Source organism: Chiloscyllium plagiosum, chromosome 36, assembly GCF_004010195.1.
Source record: "Chiloscyllium plagiosum isolate BGI_BamShark_2017 chromosome 36, ASM401019v2, whole genome shotgun sequence".
Classification (NCBI taxonomy): Eukaryota; Metazoa; Chordata; class Chondrichthyes; order Orectolobiformes; family Hemiscylliidae; genus Chiloscyllium; species Chiloscyllium plagiosum.
Genome location: NC_057745.1, coordinates 1,581,371 through 1,607,800, shown reverse-complemented (window position 1 = coordinate 1,607,800; position 26,430 = coordinate 1,581,371). Strand labels below are relative to the sequence as shown.

The following is a 26,430-nucleotide window of genomic DNA, read 5'->3' as shown; positions in this document are numbered from 1 at the left end:
TTTAATGTTCTGACCAATGAAGGCAAGTGTGTCAAATGCCGCCTTCACTGCCCTGTCTGCCTCTGACTCCATTTACAAGGAGTGATGCACCTGCTCCCCTAGGTCTCTTTATTTGGCAACACACCCCAGAGTCTACCATTAATTGTATAAATCCTGCCCTGATTTACCTTCCCAAAATTCAACATCTCACATTTATCTAAGTTAAACTCCATCTGCCAATCCTTGACCCATTCCCCCATCTGATCAAGATCCCATTGTACTCTGAGATAACCATCTTCACTATCCACGACACCTCCAATTTTGGTGTCATCTGCAAACTTACTAACCATACATGCTATATTCACATGCAAATCATTTATATAAATGATAAAATGTAGTGGACCCAGCACCAATCCTTGTAGCACACGACTGATTACAGCACTGGTGCATCAAGTATAGACTTTCACCAGGAAAGTTGCACAGTATGTTAAAAATCAACTCCGACTAGAGTGCCAGAAACACACCAACATAAATGAATGCCTTCACAGGAATCGTGTAAGGAAAAATGTAGGGAAAAGCATAAAGTCTGGCAAACTGTTTGGATCTTTGAGGAAAATCATAAAATCATGCTATAATAGAACAAAAGAACACTATTTTTCGCATAGATACTGCTTTTTCAGCTCCTCTGAGCTTTAAAGTTTGACGTCTATTCTCTTCCCTCAGAAGGTGTAGTGAGGCCTGTATTCTAATTTTGAATGAGGTGATTTTCAAGACGATACTCGAAGTCTCTGGCAAAAAACATTAAGTGTATGTCCGTCTTATCCAGGGAACCCTGAGGAAACAAGTATATAGAATAGTTTGTGCTGTATGTTCACAGCATGAATTTAATTGTAAACAACCTGGACATCGGTCAAAGGTTTATGATGTATGAATTGCTTTTGTGAGTTAATTTACTTTCCCATTTTTGTGCTTGCCTTTGGTCAGTTCATTGAATATAGGAGTTGGGAGGTTGTGTTGCGGCTATACAGGATGTTAGGCCATTTTTAGAATACTGCATTCAATTCCAGTCTCTGCTATCAGAAAGATGATGTTAAACTTGAAAGCATTCAGAAAAGATGTACAAGAACGTTGCTGGGACTGCAGGGTTTGAACAGTAGGGAGAGACTGAATAGGCTGGGGCTTTTTTTCCCCTGGAGCATTGGAGGCTGAGAGGTTTGTAAAATTGAGGGGCATGGATTGGGTGAATAGCCAAGAACTTTTTCCCATTATAGGGGAGTGCAAAGCTAGATGGCATAGATTTAAGTCGAGAGGGGAAAGATTTAAAAGGGACCTGAGGGGCAACTCTTTCACGCAGAAGGTGGTGTGTTTATGGAATGAGCTGCCAGAGGAAGTGGTGGAGGCTGGTACAATTGCAACATTTAAAAGGCATCTGGATGGGTATATGAATAAGAAGGGTTTAAAGGGATATGAGCCAAATGCTCCAGTTGATTAATTTAGGCTATTTGGTGGCATGGACGAGTTGGACCAAAGGGTCTTTTTCCATGCTGTACATCTCTATGACTCTATGCCCGCATCCTTGTTATTCCTGAATGCTACCCGTTCTTTTTCATTTTATTCTTTTCCCAACTCAGGCTTTCTGAAGCACTGCCATTATAACTTCATTATTTCACATCTTAAATAAATTTGACTGTGGATTTTTAAACACAAGCCATGAGCAAATACGTTTTAATTACTGGAGAATATTCATTTGGTTTGAAGGCACATGTATTTGGAAAGGCATGGACTTATTAGGGATAGTCACATGGCTTTGTGCGTGGGAAATCATGTCACACATCCTTGATTGAGTTTTTTGAAGAAGTAACAAAGAGGATTGATGAGGGCAGAGCGGTAGATGTGATCTATATGGACTTCAGTAAGGTGTTCGACAAGGTTCCCCATGGGAGACTGGTTAGTAAGGTTAGATCTCATGGAATAAAGGAAGAACTAGCCATTTGGATACAGAACTGGCTCAAAGGTAGAAGACAGGGTGGTGGTGGAGGGTTGTTTTTCAGACTGGAGGCCTGTGACCGGTGGAGTGCTGGGTCCACTACTTTTTGTCATTTACATAAATGATTTGGATGTGAGTATAAGAGGTACAGTTAGTAAGTTTGTAGATGATGCCAAAATTGGAGGTGTAGTGGACAGCGAAGAGGGCTATCTCTGATTACAACAAGATCTTGATCAGGTGGGCCAATGGGTTGAGGAGTGGCAGATGGAGTTTAACTCCGATAATTGTGAGGTGCTGCATTTTGGGAAAGCAAATCTTAGCAGGACTTATACACTTAATGGTAAGGTCCTAGAGAGTGTTGCTGATCAAAGAGACCTTGGAGTGCAGGTCCATAGCTCCTTGAAAGTGGAGTCGCAGGTAGATAGCTTAATGAAGAAGGCATTTGGTATACTTTTATTGGTCAGAGTATTGAGTACAGGAGTTGGGAGGTCATGTTGCGGCTATACAGGACATTGGTTAAGCCACCGTTGGAATATTGCGTGCAATTCTGGTCTCCTTCCTATCGGAAAGATGTTGTAAAACTTGAAAGGGTTCAGAAAAGATTTACAAGGATGTTGCTAGGGTTGAAGGATTTGAGCTATGGGGAGAGGCTGAACAGGCTGGGGCTGTTTTCCCTGGAGCGTCGGAGGCTGAGGGGTGACCTTTATAGAGGTTTACAAAATTATGAGGGCATGGATAGGGTAAATAGACAAAGTCTTTTCCCTGGGGTAGGGGAGTCTCGAACTAGATGGCATAGGTTTAGGGTGAGAGGGGAAAGATATAAAAGAGACCCAAGGGGCAACTTTTTCACGCAGAGGGTGGTACGTGCATGGAATGAGCTGCCAGAGGAAGTGGTGGAGGCTGGTACAATTGCAACATTTAAAAGGCACCTGGATGGGTATATGAATAGGAAGGGTTTGGAGGGATATGGGCCAGGTGCTGGCAGGTGGGACTAGATTGGGTTGGGATACCTGGCTGGCATGGAATGGTCTGTTTCTGTGCTGTACATCTCTATGACTCTATGATTGCTTTACAATGATTATACATCCAGAATAAGAAACACTGTACGGGGTAAAAGGGCTCCATATTTTTCATTTTGAGTTGAACATGGATGAATAACTTCAAAATAGGTTAGATATATACAATATATGTACATGTTAACTATGAAACAAGCATATCCTTATGAGTAAATTAATGGTCAAGGCTTGCATTGAATATCAGTGCCCACTTTCCAGTGAATACAGATGCGTGCTTTTTTTTTTAAGTTTCCATTGTTCATGATTTTTCTTTTCCTCTGTCTGCAGTCATTACACCCCTTTGATCCATCACGCCTCTTTGGCTGGCAGTCTGCCAATGTGCTGTCCACTTGTGGTAAGTTGCTTTCAGGTTAATAGAATGTAACCAGAGTAATACATGGAGGTAGGAGGGAGGGAAGTGAGGGAGCTTGGCAAAGCTTTCAAGGGCTATTAGGATGCCTTTTTGCTTGTTATAAACTGTTTCGCTCATTAATTTCTACTCATCAATGTTTCTTAGATAATTAATGTTCTTTGACGTACCACCATAATGAGTCTTCCCTGCCTGACTTTAAGCCAGGAGTTGCTCCATTGCTATAGATTTAGTTTAAACCGAGAACGCAAAAGTTTGTCACAGTGCAAATTGCAAAAGTAAATATGAATAACAATGGCTCCAAGTAAAGGCTGCATTTAGTTGAGCCCATTCAGAACTAGAAGATCAATACCTAAAATGTGCAGAGTTTACTAATGTCAGTCTCCAATCTGACCCAGAAATCAAGCTCAGCAGCCTCTATTGGGAAAAATATTTGTGCTGACTGGTAGCAGCACTTGGGAGTTATGAATAGGTGTTAACATTCATCAAGGACTCATAATTGAATAACTTGCAAATACTAACTGTCAAGAAAGTTTGGCTATCAACAGAAGGTCACAGAGGGTGCCCAGTACCCATGGACTGGTGTCATAAGATGAATTAATTACTTAAAGGAAAGGATAGACTATTGTTTGTTTTTTGTTTTGAAAAGCCTTTGAAATGAATTTGAACGTAAGTTCTGTTCGAGTAGTTAAAAAAGATGAGCCATAGTAGAAGTATTATTTTTATTGGGTAAACTGAAAAATTTCAATTGTAGAATCATGTAGAACTGTTGGCATTCATAAATCATTTATCGGTAATCCTGTCATCTCAGGTGGTGTATGCACTTGGTTGTGACATATTCCGTTGTTTGACCATAGTGCACACATTGTAGCTGAATTCAGCCAAAAGGAAGTGTGGGTGATTGAGAATCAGTTGAGGTCCTTTCTAGATTATTATTCATCAGATACACATTGACACCTGTTCATTCTAATAACCCCTTAAATAAACTATAATTTAATTCACGCACAAAATATAGTGGTTGGATTAAGTGCTGAGTGCCACTGATGCTGTATAAATGCACCTAATATAAATCACTGTCTTCAGAAAAGAAATGCCAAAAAGACAACACTCAAGGCAAATAAATAGCCTTGGCAAATAAGGTTAAGGGTAATCCAAAGAGATTCTACAGGTATATGAAGAGCAAAAGAACAATTCGAGGGAGAATAGGGCCCCTTAAAGATCAACCAGATCAATGTGTTGAACTTCAGGAGATGGGAGGGATGTTAAATGAATATTTTGCGTCAGTTTTTACAGTGAAGAAGGAAATGGAGTCTAGGGAACTCTGGGAAATAAATATTGATGGTTGAAAATGGTTCACGTTACAGAGGGGGAAGTGCTGGAGGTGTTAAAAAACATAAAGATGGATAAATCTCCAGGACCTGATCAAGTGTATCCCAGGACCTGTGGAATATTAGGATTGAGATTGCAGAAATATTTGTATCATTTTATAACTATGACGGAGGTGCCGGACTACTGGAGGGTGGCTAATGTTATTCATTTATTTAAGAAAGGCTGTAAGGAGAAGCCTGGGAACTGTAGACCTGTGAATCTGATGTTGGTGGTGGGTAAGGTTTTGGTGATTCTGGGAGGTAGGGTTTGCATGCATTTGGAGAGGCAAGGACTAAATAGGGATAGTCAGCATGATTCTGTGCATGGGAAATATGTCTAACAAACTTGATTATGTTCTTTGTAGACTAATTAGTAACGTTAGATCACCTGGGATTCAGGGAGAGCTTGCTAGCTGGATACAACATTGGCTTTATGGTAGAAGACTGGTGGTGGAGAATTGTTTTGTGGACTTGACGCCTGTGACTTCTGTTGGTCATCTATATAAAGTATTTGGATAGGAATATAGGAGACATGGTTAGTAAGTTTGTGAATAACATCAAAATTGGTTGTGTAGTTGACAGTGAAAAAGGTTATTTAAGATTACTAAGAGATCTTGATCATTTGGGTCAATGGGCTGAGGAGTGTCAGATGGAGTTTAATTTGGATAATTGTGAGGTTTTGCATTTTGGTAAAACAAACAAGGGCAGGACTTATGCAATTAAAAGTAGGGCCCTGGGTAGAACAGAGAGACCTAGGGATTCAGGTACGTAATTCTTTGAAATTTGCATCACAGTTAGACAGGATGATTAAGAAGGTGTTTAGTATACTTTATTTCGTTGCTCAGCTTTGAGTACAGGAGTTGGGATGTCATGTTGAGGTTACAATGTGTTGGTGAGGTGGCTTCTGGAGTGCAATGTGCAGTTCTGGTTGCCTTTTTAAAGGAAGAATGTTATTAAAGTGAAGAGGGTTCAGAAGAGATTTACTAGGATGTTGTCGGGAATGGAAGGTTTGAGTTATAACAATAGGACATGTAGGCTGGGAATTTATCCAGTGGAGCATAGGAGGACGGGGAAACCTTATGAAGGTTTATAAAATCATGAGCACATGGATAAGCTGAATAACCAGGGTCTTTTTCCTAGGGAAGGGGAGTTCAAAACTAGAGGACATTTTTTAAGATGAGAGGCAACTTCTTAAAGTTTTAAAAGGTACATGAGAGGCAACTTCTTTTACACAGTGGTTCATGTGTGGAATGCTAAAACAAGTGGTGGATGCAGATATAGTTACAGTTAAAAAGACATTTAGATAAGTACATGAATAGAAATGGTTTGGAGAGATATAGAATCAAGATTAGAGTGGTGCTGGAAAAGCACAGCAAGTCAGGCAGCATTCGAGGAGCAGGAGAATCGACGTTTTGGGCTAAAAGCCCTTCATCAGGAATGCTTGTGGGTACCTTGTGGCTGATTTGACGTAGAAAAATGTGGCAAAAGCTGAGTCAACAACAACAATATTTACAGTACTTTTAACATAATAAAGCATCCCAAGGCTCTTTACAGGAGCATTTTAAGTACCACTTCCAATCCACACATTGCGGTCGTATAAGGAAATATTAGGTCATGTGACCGAAAGCTTGGTCAAAGAGGAAGGTTTTAAGGTGCCTATTAAAATAACAAAGTAGAGGTGGAGAAGCATGGTAGAATGTTCCAGATCTTGGGGCCGAGGCAACTGAAGGCGCAAGCATCAATGATGGGGCAAATGAGATTCAGGAGCGTAGGATGCCAAAACTAGAGGGAGACTGACATCTTTGACTATTGTGAGGTGGAAAGGATGACGCCATGGAGTGATTTGTAAACAAAAGCAAATCATAGATCGGTTGTTGAAGAAAAAGTTATAAAATGTAAAAGAGAAATTAAGAGTGGCAAAAAAACAACTGAATTAATTTTTGAAGGTTAATGTTCCTAAGGAAACTTGATGGAATGAATCTGTCTTATTTTGTGCTCTGTGGTTGTGCAAAAGCCAAACCTGCCTGTGCGTTTAGAACGCTCCATAAGATTAGTGTGGTTTCAAGCTCCAGCAGTTCCTGTCCCTAGACATTTAATAAAAGTCATAAATCATAGCTCATTTATTTAATGAAGAACAGATCTGAACTACAGTTCCTCCTTTCCACTGCACTGCTGTTTGCTTGAAGACAGATTAGCTGCAAAAATGTTGGTAAAATCATTTTTATTCCATTCTTTTTAAAAAGGAAAATTTAAACTACTGTAAATCAATGAGAAAAATATATTTGAAATATACTATTTTGTTCTTTTGATTTAGATTTATTTTAAAAAAGAATAAAAATTACAAAAGTTTCTTGCTATATCAGTTCAAGAAGCTCCGAATCTGAAATCTGAGAATTAGCTCATTCTGGCTTGTGAAAGCTTGGCAAGATAAGAAATAGGAGTTGAAATAGGTGATTTGGCCCCTTGAGCTTGCTATGTCATTTAATAAGATTGACTGGTCTTTGCCATCAGCTCAGATTTCATATGCTATCCCAGTAGGCCTTAAATTCCTGCATACCTAACATCCTACTCAGTTACCCTCTGGAGTAGACAATTTCAAAGATTCACAATTTCCTCTGATCTCAATTATTGTAAGTGGCTGGCCCCTGATCCTGAGTCCATGACCCAGCCAGTTCAGACGGAGGCAACAGCCTGTCAGCATCTACCCTCCAGGCCGTTACAGATATCGATGGGTTTCAGTAAGACTCTTAAAAGTGCCAAAGAATATAGGCCTCCTTATATAGTCGTCCACTCAGCCTTTTGGTGCACCCCCTTTAATGCTACATTATATTCTTGATCCTGCGAAGGAGATGCTGATACTTGGACATCTTTCTTTATTAAAGCATTTTATAAAGTTTTCATTTAATGTGGAAATCATAGTTGAACCGCACAGTCAAACATGTCTGGGTCTTATGTGATGAGCAGGTTCTGAGAGTTCCATGAGTCCATGGAAGAAATGATAAGGGGTTTTGAAATCTGGTTTTTCCTTTGTTCACCTGTGATATTGTGTTCTGCACAAGATAAGAAAAACTGAGGATTTTCTAAGAAACATTTCTGCATTCTTTCCACAGACTTATCAAATGATTTACCTCATTTCTCTTGCCCTGACTTGGTGAATAAGTACGCCATAACTGAGCGCCTAGATTTTTCCTACTACTTGCGTCATGGCCGGCCATCGTACGCATTTGCAACTTTTGTGGTGCAGCAGCTTGCAAAGAGCAGTTCACCCAAACAGTTGTGAGTATGGTAGCAATGCGAATAATCAAAATAGTATGTGATGCTGCTCCCTTTTTGCTGCTTCTGAGCTTAAACTTGAGAGTAGGTGTAAAGTGCTTTGAATCCTTCACAGGTATGAAGGGCACTCAAGAAATGTAAGTCTTTTTCTCATTTTCTAAATATATTGTTTGAGGGGGTGGTGGAAGAAGACTCAGCCATAACTTGCAGAAGGGAATCTGGTGAGTACTCTAACAGAGAACACTTTCTGGACAATGGGAAAGTCGTAGTATTAAGGGAATGGGATGAATTAGAAAGGTCTGTCAAAGTACTGCACAGCCATAATGCACCGAATGGGTCTTCTGTCCTGTACACCCTCTCTTTGTGTTTACCACAATTAATTATCTGACCATTATCATGATGCTGTGGTTTTTGTACTTACTGTGTGCAGCCTGGCTGCTTTCTTGTCTCACTACACAAATTATTTCATTGGTTATACATCTTGAGGCGATGAAAGGTTCAATATAAAAGGACAGGGGTGGTGGGCGGCAAAATACAAAGGGACAATAGTTAACATTGGTATTTACATTCTTCAATTTTTGTTTTTAATTATTGAAACTTTCTAGTACCTCAATCCAACATCAACTGCTTACTGGAGGGCATTATGGTTCATCAAGGCTAATTCCCTTGGTTCGTTTCAAGTTGTAAAAAAAACTTATCCTTTCATGTATGTCACCTCGCAAGTTCAACATCTGTCCCTAATTGCCTTTGGAAAAGTGGTGATGAGTCACCTACTTGAACTATGGCAGACCATCTGGTGCATGTATCTACAAAGTGTGTTTTGGCACAACTGAAAGTCTCACTGAGCCATTTATGATGGCAGTCAAGAGTCAACCATGCTGCTAAGGAGTCAGAGGTGGGCATGACCAATTTAACAGATTTCCTTCCCTAAAAGGTATTAATGAACCAGATGAGTTTTAATGACAATCATAGTTTCATGTCACCATTACTGAGACTAGCCTTTGATTCCTGATTTAATTAAATTCCACCAGCTGCCACATTGGACTTGAACCCTTCCCTCAGGGCAGTGGTGTAGACTTTGAGGGAGATGTTTGCGCAGTGAAACAGTAATCCAGCATTCCAAACTAATTCCTCGGGGTCATGGGTTCAAATCCCATGAGGACAGCTGTTGGAATTGAAATTCAATTGATTAAAAATGTTACGGCACGGTGGTGAACCCTTCTGTTAATTAGGCCAAACTCCCAGAAAAGCTTACCTGTCCTTGTAAACTGTTAAAATTTGAATAACTGAGAGCTCCCAAATTCCACTATTTAAAGAAAATAATATCTTTTTTTAACTCTAAAAGTGAACATTAAACAACTATTTACCACTCTAACCCTCCCTTTTTCTTAACTGCTTATTATCTGCTTCAAAATCTATAACAATTTACTGTTCCAATAAAACGCTTATTAAAATTACATCAATTTCATTTCAAAACATCAATTTCATCTTTGCTGTCTGTCTGTCTCTCGGCTGAAGATCACCCTGGGTCGTTTTTCTTTTGACTGTGAAAATGTTTTGTATGAAATAGTACCTTTGATAGAGTGTTTCCTAATTTTTTGGATCTGTGCTGCTGGTAGTTGCTCAGCCTGAGTTTCACGATGCCTGCATTTTGTATATCCCCAATGTTGGATTGTCTCATTGGTTTGATGTTGGCAAAACAATAAATTCAAACTAGATCGGGTTGAGTATCCTGGGGCATAATTTAAATTGGTTAAATTCAAATTGTTGTCAAAACATCAACCAACTCAGCTATCTATTTTACAACCAAATGTTAAGTATTTTCAATTTTCCAGTACATTCTGTGACTGCTATCTAGTCATATGACAGGTGTTTGTAAGCTCTGTGCAGAACAGCATTCTCTCTCTCAAAGGTACAGTACACTCCTTCAACTTCATAACAAAAGAAAGTACAGAATTTAAAATCTAGTTTCAGTAATGGAGCTTTCAAACCTGTCTGGTGGAGAAGGAAATCTGTTGTCCTGCCTATTCTTGCATAAAAGTGACTCCAGCATTGTGGTCAACTCTTAACTGCATTCTGAAATGGTCTGGCAAGCTACTCCGTTCAAGGGCAATTACAGATGGGCAACTGCCTTCCTCCCATAAAAGCATTTTAAAAAGATAATCCTGTGACATTATAGCTATGCCACTGGAGCTCAGTGCCACACAAGGCCTTGGAGGACAAGCTGTTAGGACAGATACATAGGTAAGAGGATCAGAGGTTACAGGAAAAAGCCAGGATAATGGGATTGTGAAACCTATCAACCATGATTGCATGGTTTAGCAGGCTAGATGGGCTGATTGGCTGAATTCTGCTCCGTTCGGGTTTTATAGTTTTGTTTTTTTAGTTCACATAACTAAAAATGCAACTTAGGGTTTTAAAAAAAGCTGGTTCCGTTACTGATCCGTGCGATGCAAATAACTTTTCCTGCAACTAGGGTATTTTTGGTGTAAAGTTTCTATGTTTTTTAAATTTTCTATATGTTAATGCATTTTGAAGTGCATTTAAAGATTATTTAATACAATTATCAGAATTTGGAATTTCTGCTGAATACGGTTTATGGAATTAGATATTTTTGTAATGCAAGCTAAATATTAATTGTTAAATATTCTATAAAGAAACCTTTCTCTCTTTGAAAATCTCATTTGCTCCTCTCACCTGTTTTAGGATACAACAAGCAAGCATTGAGGCATACACTTTGGGGTTAGCTCACTTCACTGTACCTGCTGTTGCTGCTGCCTGTGTCGCCTTTCTTGAATTACTTGGTGTTTCCAGCTTTAAACTTAGAATTGATCTTAAAGTTGCAGATGCCATTTTGAAACTTTGGTGCACAAATGCAGAAGAAACTCAACGCAGTTTGTTACGAGACACCTTGGGTAATTATACTGTTTCTTTTGTGACGACAACTTCCAGTTTGTACCATATCAGGTTAAAGTAAATATTGCATTACTTTGTGGTCGCGATTGAGAGAGATGTGGCTTGCATAGGCATAATTGACTTATTAACCTAATTGATTGACATTTGGGTTTTACCTTGCTTGAATTTAGACTTTTCTTTTGATATGTCCTTATGGCATGTGTCTTCCAACTGGACATGTTGTTCTTTGGTCTGTTGGAATTAAGATGGCTTATGTTTTGTGATGCTATCATACCTAGGGTTAAACTACACTTCAGCACTTCTGTTTTTATTTTAAACTATATTTGTTACTTTTTAAAGAAGCTGCAGTCCCTCTCAGGTGAATAGTGAGAGACTGAACATAGGTGGGGGAAGTGGGGTTCAATTCACTGGATTCTTTAGGTGCGTTGTTCATTGCTCCCAAGATGTCACTTGACCCACTTTCCTCCCTTAGTCCAGGCATCCACTTCTGAGACTTAGGCTGTGCTGGGACTTGATAGTCTTATCAGTGACTACCTCTCAATGGCGAAAGTTTCACATTGTCCTAGTTTAGGCCTCTGACATGTGTTTTATCTGTGGAGTTGACTTGTTCAGGTCTGTCAGGTGTCCCTGGCTTCCCTATTGGAAGGGGAAGAATTGTCACAAGCAAGGTACTTTTAGTCCACTCTGTCCTGCCTCACCCTACAAAAAAGAATATATTTGGTGGTGACTGGATGATTTGCATTCCCTTTTCACTTGTTCATGGATTGTCTGTTGTTGGAACAACCATATTTGTTGCCCATTCCTAAATGTTCTCAAGAAGGTAGTTGTTACCTGTTGTTTAACCACTGCTGTCCATGTGATGGAGGTACGTCCAAACTGACATTAAGTAGAGAGTTCCAGGATTGTGACTCTGATAGTGTGTGTATTTGATCTATCATACCTAGGGTACTGTATGACTTGGATGAAACTTGCAGGTGGTGGTATTCCCGTTGCATCTGTTGCTCTCATTTTCCTGGAAGGGAAATGTTGAGAGTTTGCAAGGTGCTGTTGCAGGTGACTTATTGAGTTTGACAATTTATTTCTTGCCTGATAGAACTCCATGGCAGTGCTTGGATTGGAAACCAAAATGAGGTATTAGTTTAACCTTAGGCAGTTGGGAGAGTGAAATGATGAACTGCAACAATAAAATAATAGCAATGGTTGGAATATCTGCTAGAAAGAGTTTTCTATCTTTGTACAGCTTTACATTAATTTGTCTTACAGCAGCCTATCCAAGGATAGGGCTTGGGGAGGGTCAGTTGTACGGAAAATTATGAAAAAAGTTAAAGTGGAGGAGGGCCCAGCAGAGGTTATTAAAGTTTCCAGAATAAGAAATTGGACAGAGTATGAAGAGTGTCAAGACTCTAAGTTTAGGCACAGCAAATAAGGGGACAGCTGAGATGGGGATAATCATTGAAAGACTGAGGGGGTTGTACTTAAATGCATGCAGTATACAAAACAAAGTAAGTGAACTTGCAGCACAGATTGAAATTGAAATTGGCAGGTACAGTGTTGTGGGTATCTCTGAGGCATGGCTGCTAGGGGATCTGGGCTGGGCAATAAATACCCAAGGATATGATTCGGAGATGCCGGTGTTGGACTGGGGTGTGCAAAGTTAAAAATCACACAACACCAGGTTATAGTCCAAAAGGTTTAATTGGAAGCACACTAGCTTTCGGAGCGACGCTCCTTCATCAGGTGATTGTCACAATCACAGGCAAAGGAAGCAGGCTTGCCTAGTTAGTAAGAAACAAAACTAAATCGATAGCAAGAAGCGACACAGACTTGAAAGATATAAATCTGTATGGGTAAAGTTGAGGGACCACAAAAGAGAAAGCACCCTGATGGGAGTTGTGTACAGATCTCCTAGCAGTAGTAAGGATGTGGGCAAGAAAATATATCAGGAGAGAAAAAAAAGATATATAAGAAAAGCATTATTACAATAATCATGGGGAATTTCAGCACGTAGGTGGACTGGTAAAATCAGATTGATAGCAGATCTTGAGAAAAGGAATCATTAGATCCCCATAGTGTGGAAGCATGCCATTTGGTGCAATGGGTCCACAATGACCCTCCGAAGAGCATCCCACCCAGACCTACTCCCTTATCCTATCCCTGCATTTCCCTTGGCCAATTCATCTAACTTGCCCATCTTTGGATTGCGGGAGCAAACTGGAGAGGAAACTCATGCAGAAACCGGGAGAATGTGCAAGACGACAGATAGTCGTCTAAGAGTGGAATCGAACCTGGGTCCCTGGCGCTATGAAGATGGAGGAGCAGCAACAATGGCAGGGGTTCCTGGGTGTAATTTAGGCAGTACAGCAGAAATTCATCCCAAGGAAGAAAAAATCTCTAATAAGGGGAGGTAACCATAGCTGACCAAGGAAGTCAGGATCAGTATAAAAGTAAAAGAAAAAGCTCACAATGTGGTGAAGATTAGTGGGAAGCCAGAGGATTGGGAAACCTTTAAAAGCCAACAGAGAACTTTTAAAAAAAAAAGCACTAAAGGACGAGAAGATAAAATATGACAGTAAGCTAGCTAGTAATATAAAAGAAAATTGCAAGTTTTTAAAATATATATAAAAGCTAAGAGAGAGGAAAGAGTGGACATTGGACCATAAGGTTGGAGAATTGAATTGAATGATTTATTGTCACTTGTATTTTATAGTGAATAATACAGTAAAGTACAGCTTCAAAAATGCCACAATCTGGTGCCATTTTGAACAGTTTAAGATTTTAAAAGGAAAAAGATGTAACTGAAAGAATCTATCTTCATTCTGCTGCCTTTGCCATAAGTCCTGAGCTGGCTCACCAGCAACACAACACCTGTGCTGCCAGGCCCCCCTCCACTGCCTCACTACCATTGGCATCAGACCCATTGCTGTACGATTTGCCACTTTTTAAGCGCCACCTCTTCGCCGGTGGGTACACCTTGCAGTCGCTGACTCCCGTGATGAACCCACTGCCCTGCAGCCAGGGGTCCCTGGCTCCACCCTGCCTTGATCACACCAGGAGAGCCTGCACTGAGCCTACTGCAGCCAGCAGTCTTTGGCTCCACTGCTAGGCCAGGCTGTCAGTGTCAAGAGTTCCACTCCGGCTGCCCTCCTCTGAGATGTCGCTTTGCTAGCGCTGCCATCTTGAAGAATCTGCTGCTGCTGCTGCCTCCGATCGCGGGGGGAGTTTTGCCACCACCGGCCCTGAATGAGGATGTCCATGCTGCTGCTGCCTCCAATTGCCGGAGGTGCAACGTCCAGCTCTGACCGCCAGGAGGCTGCCACGCCTCGGCGCATGCTTTTGCTGGCATGCCAATGCCTCCAGCCAGCCCCTCCAAGGCAAAGAAAAACAAAAGAAAAGAATGAAAGAGAAAGGGCAGAAGTAAAAAAGGATAAAAAGAAAGAAAGCAGATGGGAGTGGATGATCCCTGAGCAAGATCCCACACATAGCCCTACCACACTACTGCCATCTTGGAGATGTGAAGCAGTGATGGGAAGCAAAGAAATGGTCAACGAGCTGAATAGGTAAGTTGCAGCAGTTTTCTTAGCGAAGACACCAGCAGCATACCGGAACTTCAAGAGAGTCGGTGGCAGAGATGAATGCGTTGGCTGTCAAGAAGTTGCTGGCGAAGTTGAAAGGTCTGAAGGTGGATAAATCTAACTGTGTGGTTGGGGAATCTCATTGAAATTTACAGAATAATGAGAGGTCTGGACAGAGTGGACATAGAGAAGATGTTTCCATTAGTAGGAGGGATGAAGGGTGCAGCTGCACAGTGAAGGGCTGATCCTTTAGAACTGAGATGAGGAGGAATTTCTCCAGCCAGCGGATGGTGAATCTGTGGAATTCATGGCTGCAGAGGGCTGTGGAGGCCAAGTCAATAAGACAGACAGGTTATCGATTACAAAGGGCATCAAGGGTTATGGGAAGAAGGCAGGAAAAGGGGGTTGAGAGACATATCAGCCATGATTGAAAGGGGGAGCAGACTCAATGGGCCAAATAGCCTAATTCTGTTCCCAAATTTTATGGTCTTGTGGATATCTGCTGAATAATTTGGTGCTTTCATAATATCTTGCCCTTTGGAACTTTATTTTATCTCATCTTGCAATCTTTATTTGTTTTCAAAATTCACAATTCATTGTTGAAACAAAGTTCATGTCCATTGGTCAGTATGGTGTCACATTTCAAAATAAGACTTCTGCCTCTCTGTCTTTTCCAGCTGAAAAACTTCAGAACTTGATTGAATTTAATGGATCAGCAGCAGAGGAGTTGCTGACCCATTTAGAAAATGCCACTTGGGAGAACTTAAAAAACAGAGATATAAGCAGGTAAAGGGGCAAAACAAAACCCCACTATGATTTGTATCTTCTCTTATTTTGGGTGCAGCCTCACATAATTAGTAATCACGTTAAATTTATTCATAGGGCATCTTTTGAAGCCAGTCAAGAGTGGTCACTGGTAGCACAATTCTGTAAGCTTCATGGCATTACTGTCAGCTTGGCTTACCTCCAGGAGTGTGCCCGAGAGGATGCGTGGTTGCAGTTTGTGATTTTTGCTCAGCTTCACAACTACCAACCCAATGAGGTAACAAATTCATAATAATTAATCACCATTTACTTTTTCTTGTTCTTCTGTTACAGCCTACTTTTGCCTGAATTAAATGATTTGAAAGGTTTTTTTTCGCTTTTTTGGTGTCTGCACCTCTTTTCTCCTTTCATTCTTCTGGAAAAAGTAGCGATCAGTTTGCTACCTTTTTCTGAAGAGTCTAACTCACTAATGGAAATGTGTCACTGTCAGAGGCTTAGGATTCCTTTCACTTTGTCCCATTCACTAGCCCAAATAACCTTTAAATCCAAAACCCTTCCAAGTATGTCTTTATTTAGATACACAAGCAATTTCTGGAAGCATAACTGTGCTCTAGTTAAAGCAGATATACAATTAATATATAAGCCAGGAGTTGATTGGCAGTGAAATTTTCTAGAACCTTGGAGAGCAACTGCCTTGATGGAATTGCTGAGTCTCTTAAGTTAAGACGCAATAATTGAAATTTCTGAAATGTACGCTGATAATTTCATTCGTATATGCTACTACCTCAAACATCTGTACGCATCTTTGCAGATAATATCATTAATGAGATTGTGATTTTTTTGTTTAATTAATAAAATTGCCAGCCATTCTTCATTATTCTAGAGTGTAATGTTAAAAGATTAAATTGGAATATCTCTTTGGACATTAATGTGATGTTAAAGGGGTTAAACTGCATTGACTCCACATTCTGGAAGTGGATGAGGGCAACAGTCATAGATGACCCCCCACTCCATTTGGACAGTCATTTGCTACTACTCCCCCTACTATTATCAAATTAAACTATCATTCTGTCCCTTTCATTCAGAAATGCTTTCTAGCCATCCCCTGAAGCTAGGTATATGACACCTATATTGTCTTGGGGAGTCACTGAGTCAGGAAATCGTCTGCATAATGATTCCCAGGATTAGGGCATTTACATTTGCATTATCTCTGAGGATGATCTCATCCTACCATTGTACCTGGGGTAACATGTGACTGTGAGGGAATGACTGGGGGTTGTCTTGAGTGGCATGTGACTGAGGGAGTGGCCAGAGTATCTGTGAGCATGACCAACTGACCTGTATAAAAGGGATGTGTTTTCTTTATTCAGGGCCTCACTTTGACCCGACTTGGCATGCCTGCGAAGAGGGTCAAAGGGGGTCACCCAGCTTGTACACGCTTTGATAAACTTTAACTGTTTGTAGAAGTTAGTGTGTGCACATTGTGTCTCGTGTGTGAAACCTCAGGAAAAGAACCTAACAAGTGTGTCCAGGACTCTTCAGACGACATGGCGTATGAGTATGACAACAGAGCAATTGTTTTCCTGGACTTTTCTTTCCAGGCACTTGGACTAATAATCCAGATATGTCACCTTAAATCATGCAACAGCAGGCTGGGGAATTTAAATTCTTTCAGTTCAATAGATCTGGAATCAAAAACTGGCATTGGTAATGGTGACCATGAACTGACAAATTGGGTGGCAATACAAGTAATTACTATTCCACTTGTTATTCTTGAATGTGAAGCCTGAATATCTGGATGAAGTGTTGAAGGTCACCCGATACCTATGGAATTGTTCCCCAATAAAAGTTGATACTTTTCATAGGACTTTTTTTAATGTGTGAACAGCTGGTTAGAAGTAAAGTGGACTTGTCGTTCTGTGCAGAAATTCTCTGTACATTTTCTTATGATAGGGATTAGTTTCCTACAGCTCATTTAAGTTTTCTTTTGAATGTTACAATTTGTCCTGCTATACACTCAGCATTCATAAAATGCTGCATTATTTTCCATACCCATGTGACAGACACCAGATTAATCTCATTTGCATGCCAGAAATATAACTTCTGGTCTTATTTTTGTCAGAAGAAAATTGAGGTCGGTTTGTTTCATTGAACATTGGTCCTCACGTAATTTTCATTACAGACATTAAATTGCTTTAAGCACCTTGAATTGTTAGTGAGCAGTCCAGCTATCTGTGCTACTGTTTTCATAACAGTATGTCCTTATGTTGTCATCTGATTCTTTTTGACAGGTGAAGGCACTATTGAAAGACTTCAGTCCCGCTCTTCAAGATCACCTGACACTAGCTTTTCAGAACTTGCAGTTTGTTGCACAAGAAAAGCCAGTAATTTGTTCTGTAACCAAGGAAGAAACCAACAAGAGGGATGAATCTCCAGTGGATCTTTTTCAAGTTCTGTATTGGTGCCAGGAGAAGCCAAAACCTTGGCGTTATCTGTTGAGTGAGGCGGTGCGGCACAGTGCCCCCGTGTTGAGTGTTTTGGCTGCATGTTTTCAGGTGAGGACCCTGTGTAGGCTGAACACAGAAAAAGGGATCATGGTTATAAAAGTGTTGCCAATAAATCCTGTCAGGAATTCAGCAAAGATCCTTTCGCCCAAGGAATGGTGAGAATTTGGAATTTTCCACTATCCACAGCAGTCGAGGTGAAGACCATATGTGTTTTTAGGGGGAAACTGAATAAGCATTAAAGGAGGAGGAGAAAATAAAATTGTATGCTGCTCGGGTGAGATGGAATACACTGGGAATGGGTTAGTGTGAGGCATAAGTACCAATATATACCAGTAACCGTGAATGGTCTGTCCCATTGTGATGAATATGATGGATGATAGCAAAGCGTTTGAATATAATGTTCTCAGATTCACTACACATGACATAATCTTAATGTAGATGTGAAATGTGTTACTTGTGAAGTGTGTAGCTGGCTTTGTTTTGCTAAGGAATTTAATTATAAATATTGGCTAGGCTAGAAATGAATTTCTTTAACTAGAATCTCAAAAAAAGCTCAGGAAGACTCCATCAATTCCATTGTACTGGTAGTAGCCCTGAAATTGGAGCAATGAAGTAAATTTAGTAATACGATTTCAGTACCTTTGTTTAGAAGAATGATAATTGTACTAGTTTCACTGTGGACTTTCTTTTGCCAAGTTTTTGTTTATCAGAAGTGTTCCTTACTAATTGCGTAAATTTTTGTTTACTTGCCAAAGCCTTGGCTTTTTATTATGAAGTGTTAGAACAATCAAATCAAAAACAAGTTAGAACACCAAGAAAACTAAATCTTGCTCATTGGTCCATTTCTCCAATTCATGTCAGTTCGGCATAATAATTTCTTGCTGACTTGTCACAAACTTCCCATCAATTGTTTGTGCTGTTCTGCACTATAAACCTCAAACTACATCTAGGTTCTAATTTGTTAAGACCAAGCAGTCCTGCAGAAAGAGAACTTAATTGACAATAATTGTGGACTAGAGTTTAGCTGTACATACTTCTGTGTAATGCAAATTCTGGATACAACCAGCAAATGAAATTTCAGATAAACAAAAGTTGGGCTAAGAAAAGCCCACAATGGAAGAGTGCTAGTACCATGGTTTAAACTGGATTGCTGGACTAGCACCGGCACAATGGAATTGATAGCTTTTTTTAGGATTCTAAGTGAGCTTTCAAAATGTCTCTTTTTGCCTCTCCTTTCCTCTTTTTTCCTGAAAGACTACCAATTGAGGGTTCCACTTGTTATGTACTAGATCAAACCCTTGCAGATATATCAAGGAGATAGTCTAGATTGTATCTTTTATCTTTTTTTAAAGACAAATGTAAGATGCTGTGTTCCAGATGTAATTCACTTGGTTACATGACTCAGATTTAAGCAAAACACATGTTATACTTCTAGTTAAAATATGAACAAAACAAAGGAGAATTGGTGTAGCTTTAACTCTATTGGAAAACTTAACAGAATAATAACTTATTTAACTACTTAGTAACAACTGTTTCAATATAGTAACATTTCATAAACACACCCTTGGCAAAGGCAAATTCAGTACAACAGATTGTCTCATGTGATTCTGGCAGTAGAGAGAACCCAAGCTCTTAGCTGTGACAGAGAGAGTGAGAGAGATGTAGCAGCTTTGATGACCAGCTTCAAAACACCCAGCAACTGCTGAAAACTAAACAAACCCTGGTTCTGTGGGAGCCCGACTTCCCACATTCATGCTGCTTCTGTTGTTCTAGTCTAAAGAAAAGTTCCAAAGCCTGTCAGGCTATTTACTTTTATTGAGTTGGACCAGATAACTCATCATCAATAGCTCAAGAGCTCTCTTCAAATAAATAAGGACAAAATACACCCCTTAAAGCCATGGTATCATCACATAGTGAATTAGCAGGGGCAGCATAATGGAGTTAAAGCCCATGCTGGTTCAGTGGCTTTCCCATCCCATCACCATTGTGGCTCTAAAGTAGACGATTAATTCCTACATAAAGGCCTCACCATGTTACAACTAATATTTATCCAGCGGCAGGCACAAGAATTGCCATACAGGAGGCCCAGAAAGCCTGTGGCATGCTATGTGTGCTCCCTGAAGAAGATAGGGGGAGACTAGTTCAAGGATGCTCAGTGGCTGATCGAAGGATATGGCATCAGGAAGGAGAGGGTTGTTGAGAGCCACCCGTAAATTTAAACCCACTCTGGGAAATCAAGATAGAATTTAATGAAAGTGGAGAACTGGTGAGAGCCCTTTGTCACATCTTTTCAGGAAGGTCTATTCTATGATTTGCCTACTGCACAGGGCCTGACTTTTCCTTTTGATCAACTGTCCTACGGTAGAACTCTCCCCCAAGTACTGTCAGTGAATCACAAGCAAGCATCTGCTTGATATTTGGTAGTGCTGCTAACATGTAGTGACTGCCATTAGTATACACCTACATGAGATCCAGGATTGCCTAGGATGGAGTAGGAGCTTAAAGGGGTAGGTGCCCCACTGGAATGGACAGGATGTTGGCAGCAAAGACTGATGGAAGGCTCGCAGCAGTCCTCTCCTGCCAACCTACCACTACCACCACCACCACCACCACCTCAGGATCATTATAGGAGAGCATTAAATTCAATTCCTGTGTGTGATCTTGAGTGACCAATGTTTCATATTTTGGTGCTCTTCTGCCAGCTATCATTTGATTAGTAATTTGAATGGTTTAATTCTGGAGATCAGTAAAGTTCTTAATGTCAAAATAATTGTATTCAAAATCAGAGGCATTGTAATCCCTCATTGATAATTCTGAAATTTAAATTAATTAAAAACAACAATGAGTGAATGTAAGAACAAAACATGTATTGCATAGTGAAATAATTTTATGAATGTGTCTTTGGTAGTTTCGTCTGTGTAGGTTCCTACAGACTTTGGATATAGACTTCAATGCACTATTTATTTTAGTAGCTTGGTTGAGTTTCTGTTGTATGCTGCAATTGGTCCCATGTCATCTGATCGGAGATTCGAAACCATTCTAACAAAATGATTGACAAAAAGCGGGTTCCATTTTCTTTAGAATTTGCTTTGTTTTTCCTATAGTCTTAGACAAATACAAGTCTTTATTTCTATCATCTTTATGACTATGAAGCATTCCAAAGTGTGTTGCAATCATGAAGTGTTTTTTAAAATTAAGATCAATGTTATAATGTCAAAATACCAGTGAATGAAGTCTAGCATTCCTTTTGTTTTAAATTTCGTGTTAATGACCGAATTGTGAAATTCAATAATTGCCACCACCCACTGATGAGTGGGAGAAGTAGATGAATTAAATGGGCAGAAAGGGGGTTTTAAAAAGTATTTCGGGCTGTGTCTTTCTATTATATTTTTACCCTTAGAACCATTTAGTTGCAGTTGTGTAGGACCAAAGGTTCCTTGATTCAGAGATTTACATTGTAATTTCCCTCAAATATGATCAGTTTATTTTCAAGTTGTAACAGTAAAATTTATCATTCATTTTTCAAAGTTGCATTATGCCACAGAATTGTACATTACAATGAACTGAATGTAAAATGAGACAATACCAGATGACTGATGAAATTATTTAAACCATATGTTGCAGATTTTGTCTGCACTAGATATTCTCTGTGGGTCTTTTTAAGTAAGCTTTACTTCTATTGTTCAATATATAGTTATATACTAACATGAACCAGGTGTTGCACCTCCTTTTAATGTGTGAGCTGTTCACTGTAATCTCAACTGCATCCACAATCCCAGGGCAATTCTCCTTCCTTCAAGACGACAGATTGATGAACCATTGAATTTATCGCTGATAATAAACAGATTTGATTTTGAATATGATGAACAGAAAATAGTTTAATGTGAATTTCAATCTATATTACTTACTCATTCTTGTAAAGTAGGAAATAACAAAGTGCATTGCATCATCCCTGTTAGGCTACTCTCAATTAGTAAATCTTTTGAAACAAATTTTTGTTAAACTGAAAGGATGTTTTTAAACCCCATCTGATTTGCAGTGTAGATTCCTACTGACTCTTTGACCTATAATCCTGTAGTCGAAAAGATTGACCTCTCGCTGTATGGCATATACAGGAGTTGTCCTCAGGATTGTAATTAAATCCACCTACAGCTTTCCTACTTTGTTCTTCCCCGGCAGCTTTACTTCCAGTGGGATGAAATATTTCGAAAATCACATCCACTTTCCTTTCGTTAATGCATTACCAGGCCTCATTGTCTCAAAACTGATGTGGTGTGTGGGAATACCATCAATGCAGAGGTTTCAACTGAGTCTAATTGACATTCCTGGATTTAAACCCTTGAGAACTGTATAGCTAATAGAAATATTGTAATATAAATAATCTGAAATTTCTTCAAGGTGACAGGGTGTCACTTAACATTGAATATATCTGCATGTTTCTTGACTGAAGACTTATTGTCTGAATGAACGTAATCGCATATGGTATGCAGTTAATTCTCTGACCTTGTTCTCAAGTCAAATCTATGTACAAAACTGTTTAAAATGGTAACAACTACTCAGGACTGGATCTAACTGGGACATTCGTCTTATACTGAAGTTATTGTGTCTATGATTCATCATTATATATAGTCAGGTTTCCATTCTGACAGGCTCAATAAATCAGTTAATGAATAAAGTACAGTTGTGGTTTTAGTATTGACTCAGAATTGAATCTAGAGTTGTACAGACAATAGAAGTGAAATGTTCTCAAAATCAAATAAAAACACCTGAACTTTTAATGTCTGCTACTATAAGTATATTATTTTCTGAATTTAATGTAAAAATAAAAATAGTTTAAGGTCATTAAAAAAGACCAAGTTGCAGACCACCAATGGCGAAACTGTAAGAGTTTGGAAATAAAGATTAGATAATGCAAGCATAGATCTTTTTAAAAACAACTTGGAGGTAGCAAGAGGAAAGACTTTTTGGAGATGAGCAATTTAGATGTGGTGGCTTTAGCCTATTCCCCTATCTATGAGATCATTACTGTGGTGTTGTGGTAATTGCTCGTCTTTTCCATTCATAGGAAACTGATGTTCTTCAGTGTCTTTGTGTTTGGATTATTATGACATCAGATGATGCAATTGTCTCTGAAGCGACAAAACATATTAATGATTCAATAGAATATCATGAATGGAATCTCCATGATCTTTCGCTGATGTGGAAAGTGTTACTGGAAAGAAGAAAAAGTAAACAACTTGTTCGAGGATTTCAGCTTTTTCAGAAGGTAGTGCATGGTTTTCTTAATTTTAATGCTGCATTTTGAGTTTTTAGCGAGTGATAGAACAGTTTGGCACAAATGAATAAACCATGAGAGAGCAAAACTAGGCTCCCTTGTGAGCCAACTCACTGCCAAAGGTCCAATGTTCTTGGTTTGTCATCAAAACTGATGAATTTCAGCCATGGCAGCAGTTTGGTTGCTACAGACTTCACCTTCCCAGATGTAGGGAGCGTAAAAATGTGCCAGGATTCCCAATGTTAATTGGTATTGTGATTCCAGCAGAAAGGTCTGACCAACAGCAAGAGTGAAATTTTGGATTCCGGTGTACTGCTTTTCCATATTCCAGTAACTTTGAGGTGCACTATATTATAGATTTCCAGCTGGGCAATATGATTTAAATTACCCCTGAAATTTGAGTTGGCTTGACTGAGTTGGTACTCATTCAAGTCTCTGCTTGCGTCCCATACCAAAGCAGAGCTCTGATATTAAGGCTAACAGTTGTGGTGTCATATAGCATTGTTGAAAACAGTATCCTGACTAAACCAGGAATCCATCATGCAAATAGAGAATGTTGAAAGTCCAAGGACAAAATTTAAAAAGCAGATTTCCATGGAAACGTTGCTCCCTCAGTAAATAACCATAATAAAGGATTAACTGATCGTTTCCCTAAGTGCTGACTGTGTCCTTTGCAGACTGCTTTTTACAGAATGGTCACTCCAGAAACATTCGTGTTAATATTGAAGGAATCTGTATCTTTGTGTCAAAATAAGATTCTTTTGTTGTAATTGAAACTAACGATCACTTTTGTGACTTTTCTTTTGACAATAACCAATGGCCTGTTCTTTCCTATATCATGTGATTTTTTTTATTTTTGAAAGCACTGTCCGTGGGTCTACGTGTTAGAGATGTATGAATTGTGCACAGAACACAAGAATTATCAAGAATCAAAGTTGAAACTTCAGGAATTCCAGAAATGCTTACTGACTGTGAGTCTGTAATTTGTCATCTTCTGAGCTAGCTGATCTGTATTGAGTTGGGAACAGTATAGAGTGTACGCTACAATGATTTTGAGAGTGAACATTTTTGGGCAATGCCTGTTGACGTCATGAATCAAGTTTTTAGAAGTATTGAATCATGGTCCATTTTTGTGCAAAAGCCATTCTATTTGATCCATTCTGACTATGCTGGCTCTCTATAATGACATCTAATTTCTGCCATTGCTTTGATTTTGTTTTCCTTGTTGACCAGCAATTTCTTTCACTACAGATAATTCGGCAGTTCTCTTTTGAAAGCTTCGATTTGCATCTGCTGTCATGGCTCTGTGAAAGATTTTTGTAAATTCTAACCACCTATGTTTTAAAGAAAATTTTCCTCTAACTGCTTTTCCCAATCATCTTAAGTTGGTGTTCTCTAGTTCTCAACCCTTCTGCCAACAAGAGCAGTTTTTCCTTATCCATTCTGTCAAGACTCCTCGTGCTTTTGAAAACCTCTATCAAGTCTCCTTTTCATTTTCCTAAGGAGAAAGGCACCAGCTTCTCCAATCTATCCACATGTTTGAAATTCCCCAACCTTAGAACTATTTTTGTGAATCTTTCCTCCACCCTGTCATGTCTTCCTACGCTGCCCAGAAGTGATGCTGCACAATTAAAATCTCTCAAAATAGCAAGAAGACATTTTTTATTAATGGAAAACTGAAACAATTACAGCCTAAGAATCTGTGCAGTGTGATTTGGAATTGTAACAAATCAATCTGTCTCCTACCATTTAGTATGTGCCCACAGCAGAGGAAACTGGCTTGGTAAACGGAAACTGGCTTGGTAAACGGAAACTTATAGTTTGTAACCTGAATGAGGCAGTGTGCCCCATAATGAACAGTTAACTTTTGTGCTATTGTAATTTGCTGCAGGATCCAGTGGGCTGCCCAATGTATATTCATTTCCCAAGTGACCAAGATAAAAATCAACAATGTTGGCACTACGAGTAATTTTCCAAATATAAAGCAAACCTCAGCATTGTTTTCCTTTCGGAATATTTTGTTCAAGTCACCTTTGCAATTGCTCAACTTAGTATTGCAGTTTCAATCTTGAGTTGTGAGTCAAACAGTGAGCTAAACACATCATAACCAACTCTTGAGAAAAGAGTCCATGTTGCTAAAATTCCAGAATAGAACATCTAGGCTACCCATTATTTTGCACTTCTGACATGACACTTGAGTATTGCTGATAAAATAATAGCACTTTGTCTGGGACTCCTTAGGACAATTTGGAAGAAATAACAACTGAAAAGGAAAATGGCATATATAATGTATGAGAGGAGAGTGCTGATTGGTTGGCAGGAGAACGCTGTTGGAGGCATTGTCATGAAACATGCACAATGGTGATTGATAGTCAAATGCCAAGCTTTGTTTAAATATTTGTGAAGTTTGTTGGCTCTAATTGGTTCAGGCATTGCCCTGAAACCAAGCCAGAAAATGACTGTCACCTATTTTGTTAAACTGAAGCAGGTACTGTATGCCTGTGTGTGTCTGCAAAGAGTAAGGCCCTGTCTAATAATACCATACCCAACCAGCAAAACTCATTACATAATTACCAACACTAGATGTGACTCTGCGATTGATTGACATTTTCCAGATAATCCTGAGTATGTGAAGAACTATACTGATGACTAATTGCAAGGTTTGTGAAGGTTTGTAGCTCAGGTTGAGATTTAGGGTGTAGGTTTGCTCGCTGAGCTGTAGGTTTGATATCCAGACGTTTCATTACGTGGTGACCTCTAAGTGAAGCGAAGCTGTTGTCTCCTGCTTTCTATTTATATCTTTCTCCTGGATGGGGTTCCTGGGGTTTGTGGTGATGTCATTTCCTGTTCATTTTCTGAGGGGTTGATAGATGGCATCTAGATCTGTGTGTTTGTTTATGGCGTTGTGGTTGGAGTGCCAGGCCTCTAGGAATTCTCTGGCATGTCTTTGATTAGCCTGTCCCAGGATAGATGTGTTGTCCCAGTCGAAATGGTATTTTTTTTTCGGCATTAGAAACCACATTGAAGGACAACAAACTCACAGAAGAAACACAACAAAACGATCAGACAGACAGTTGCACCTACTCTGAGCCGAAAGAGGGAAGGAAACAAACTGAGCACACAAGAAAAGAAAGCCCTAGAAAACCTCAAAAAAGACAAAAACATCATTATATTACCGGCAGACAAGGATCAGCTCACAGTCATCCTGAACAGAAGGGACTACATAGGGAAAGCCAATGCACTACTCGCAGACACCAACACCTACCAACAGGTGGCGCTAGACCCAACCCTACAACTAGGAAACAAAATTACATATCTCCTAAGAAAATTACACAATTCTGGACAATTAAACAAGACGGAATTC

At 39.5% G+C, this 26,430-nt stretch overlaps 1 protein-coding gene across 5 annotated transcripts in view; it reads left to right on the top strand.

The window, feature by feature from the left end:
- spg11 (SPG11 vesicle trafficking associated, spatacsin) overlaps window positions 1-26,430 on the top strand; it is a 140,898-nt gene that overhangs the window by 68,478 nt on the left and 45,990 nt on the right. For all 5 annotated transcript variants that reach the window (XR_006309443.1, XM_043677119.1, XM_043677122.1 and 2 more), the window contains 8 exons: window positions 3,310-3,376; window positions 7,869-8,034; window positions 10,738-10,946; window positions 15,197-15,305; window positions 15,402-15,561; window positions 17,576-17,839; window positions 22,857-23,057; window positions 23,930-24,037. Coding sequence is in view for 4 of the 5 variants with exons in the window: in XM_043677119.1 (XP_043533054.1) it covers window positions 3,310-3,376; window positions 7,869-8,034; window positions 10,738-10,946; window positions 15,197-15,305; window positions 15,402-15,561; window positions 17,576-17,839; window positions 22,857-23,057; window positions 23,930-24,037 (1,284 nt within the window). In the remaining variant the exon portion in view is untranslated. The remainder of the gene's footprint in view (window positions 1-3,309; window positions 3,377-7,868; window positions 8,035-10,737; window positions 10,947-15,196; window positions 15,306-15,401; window positions 15,562-17,575; window positions 17,840-22,856; window positions 23,058-23,929; window positions 24,038-26,430) is intronic.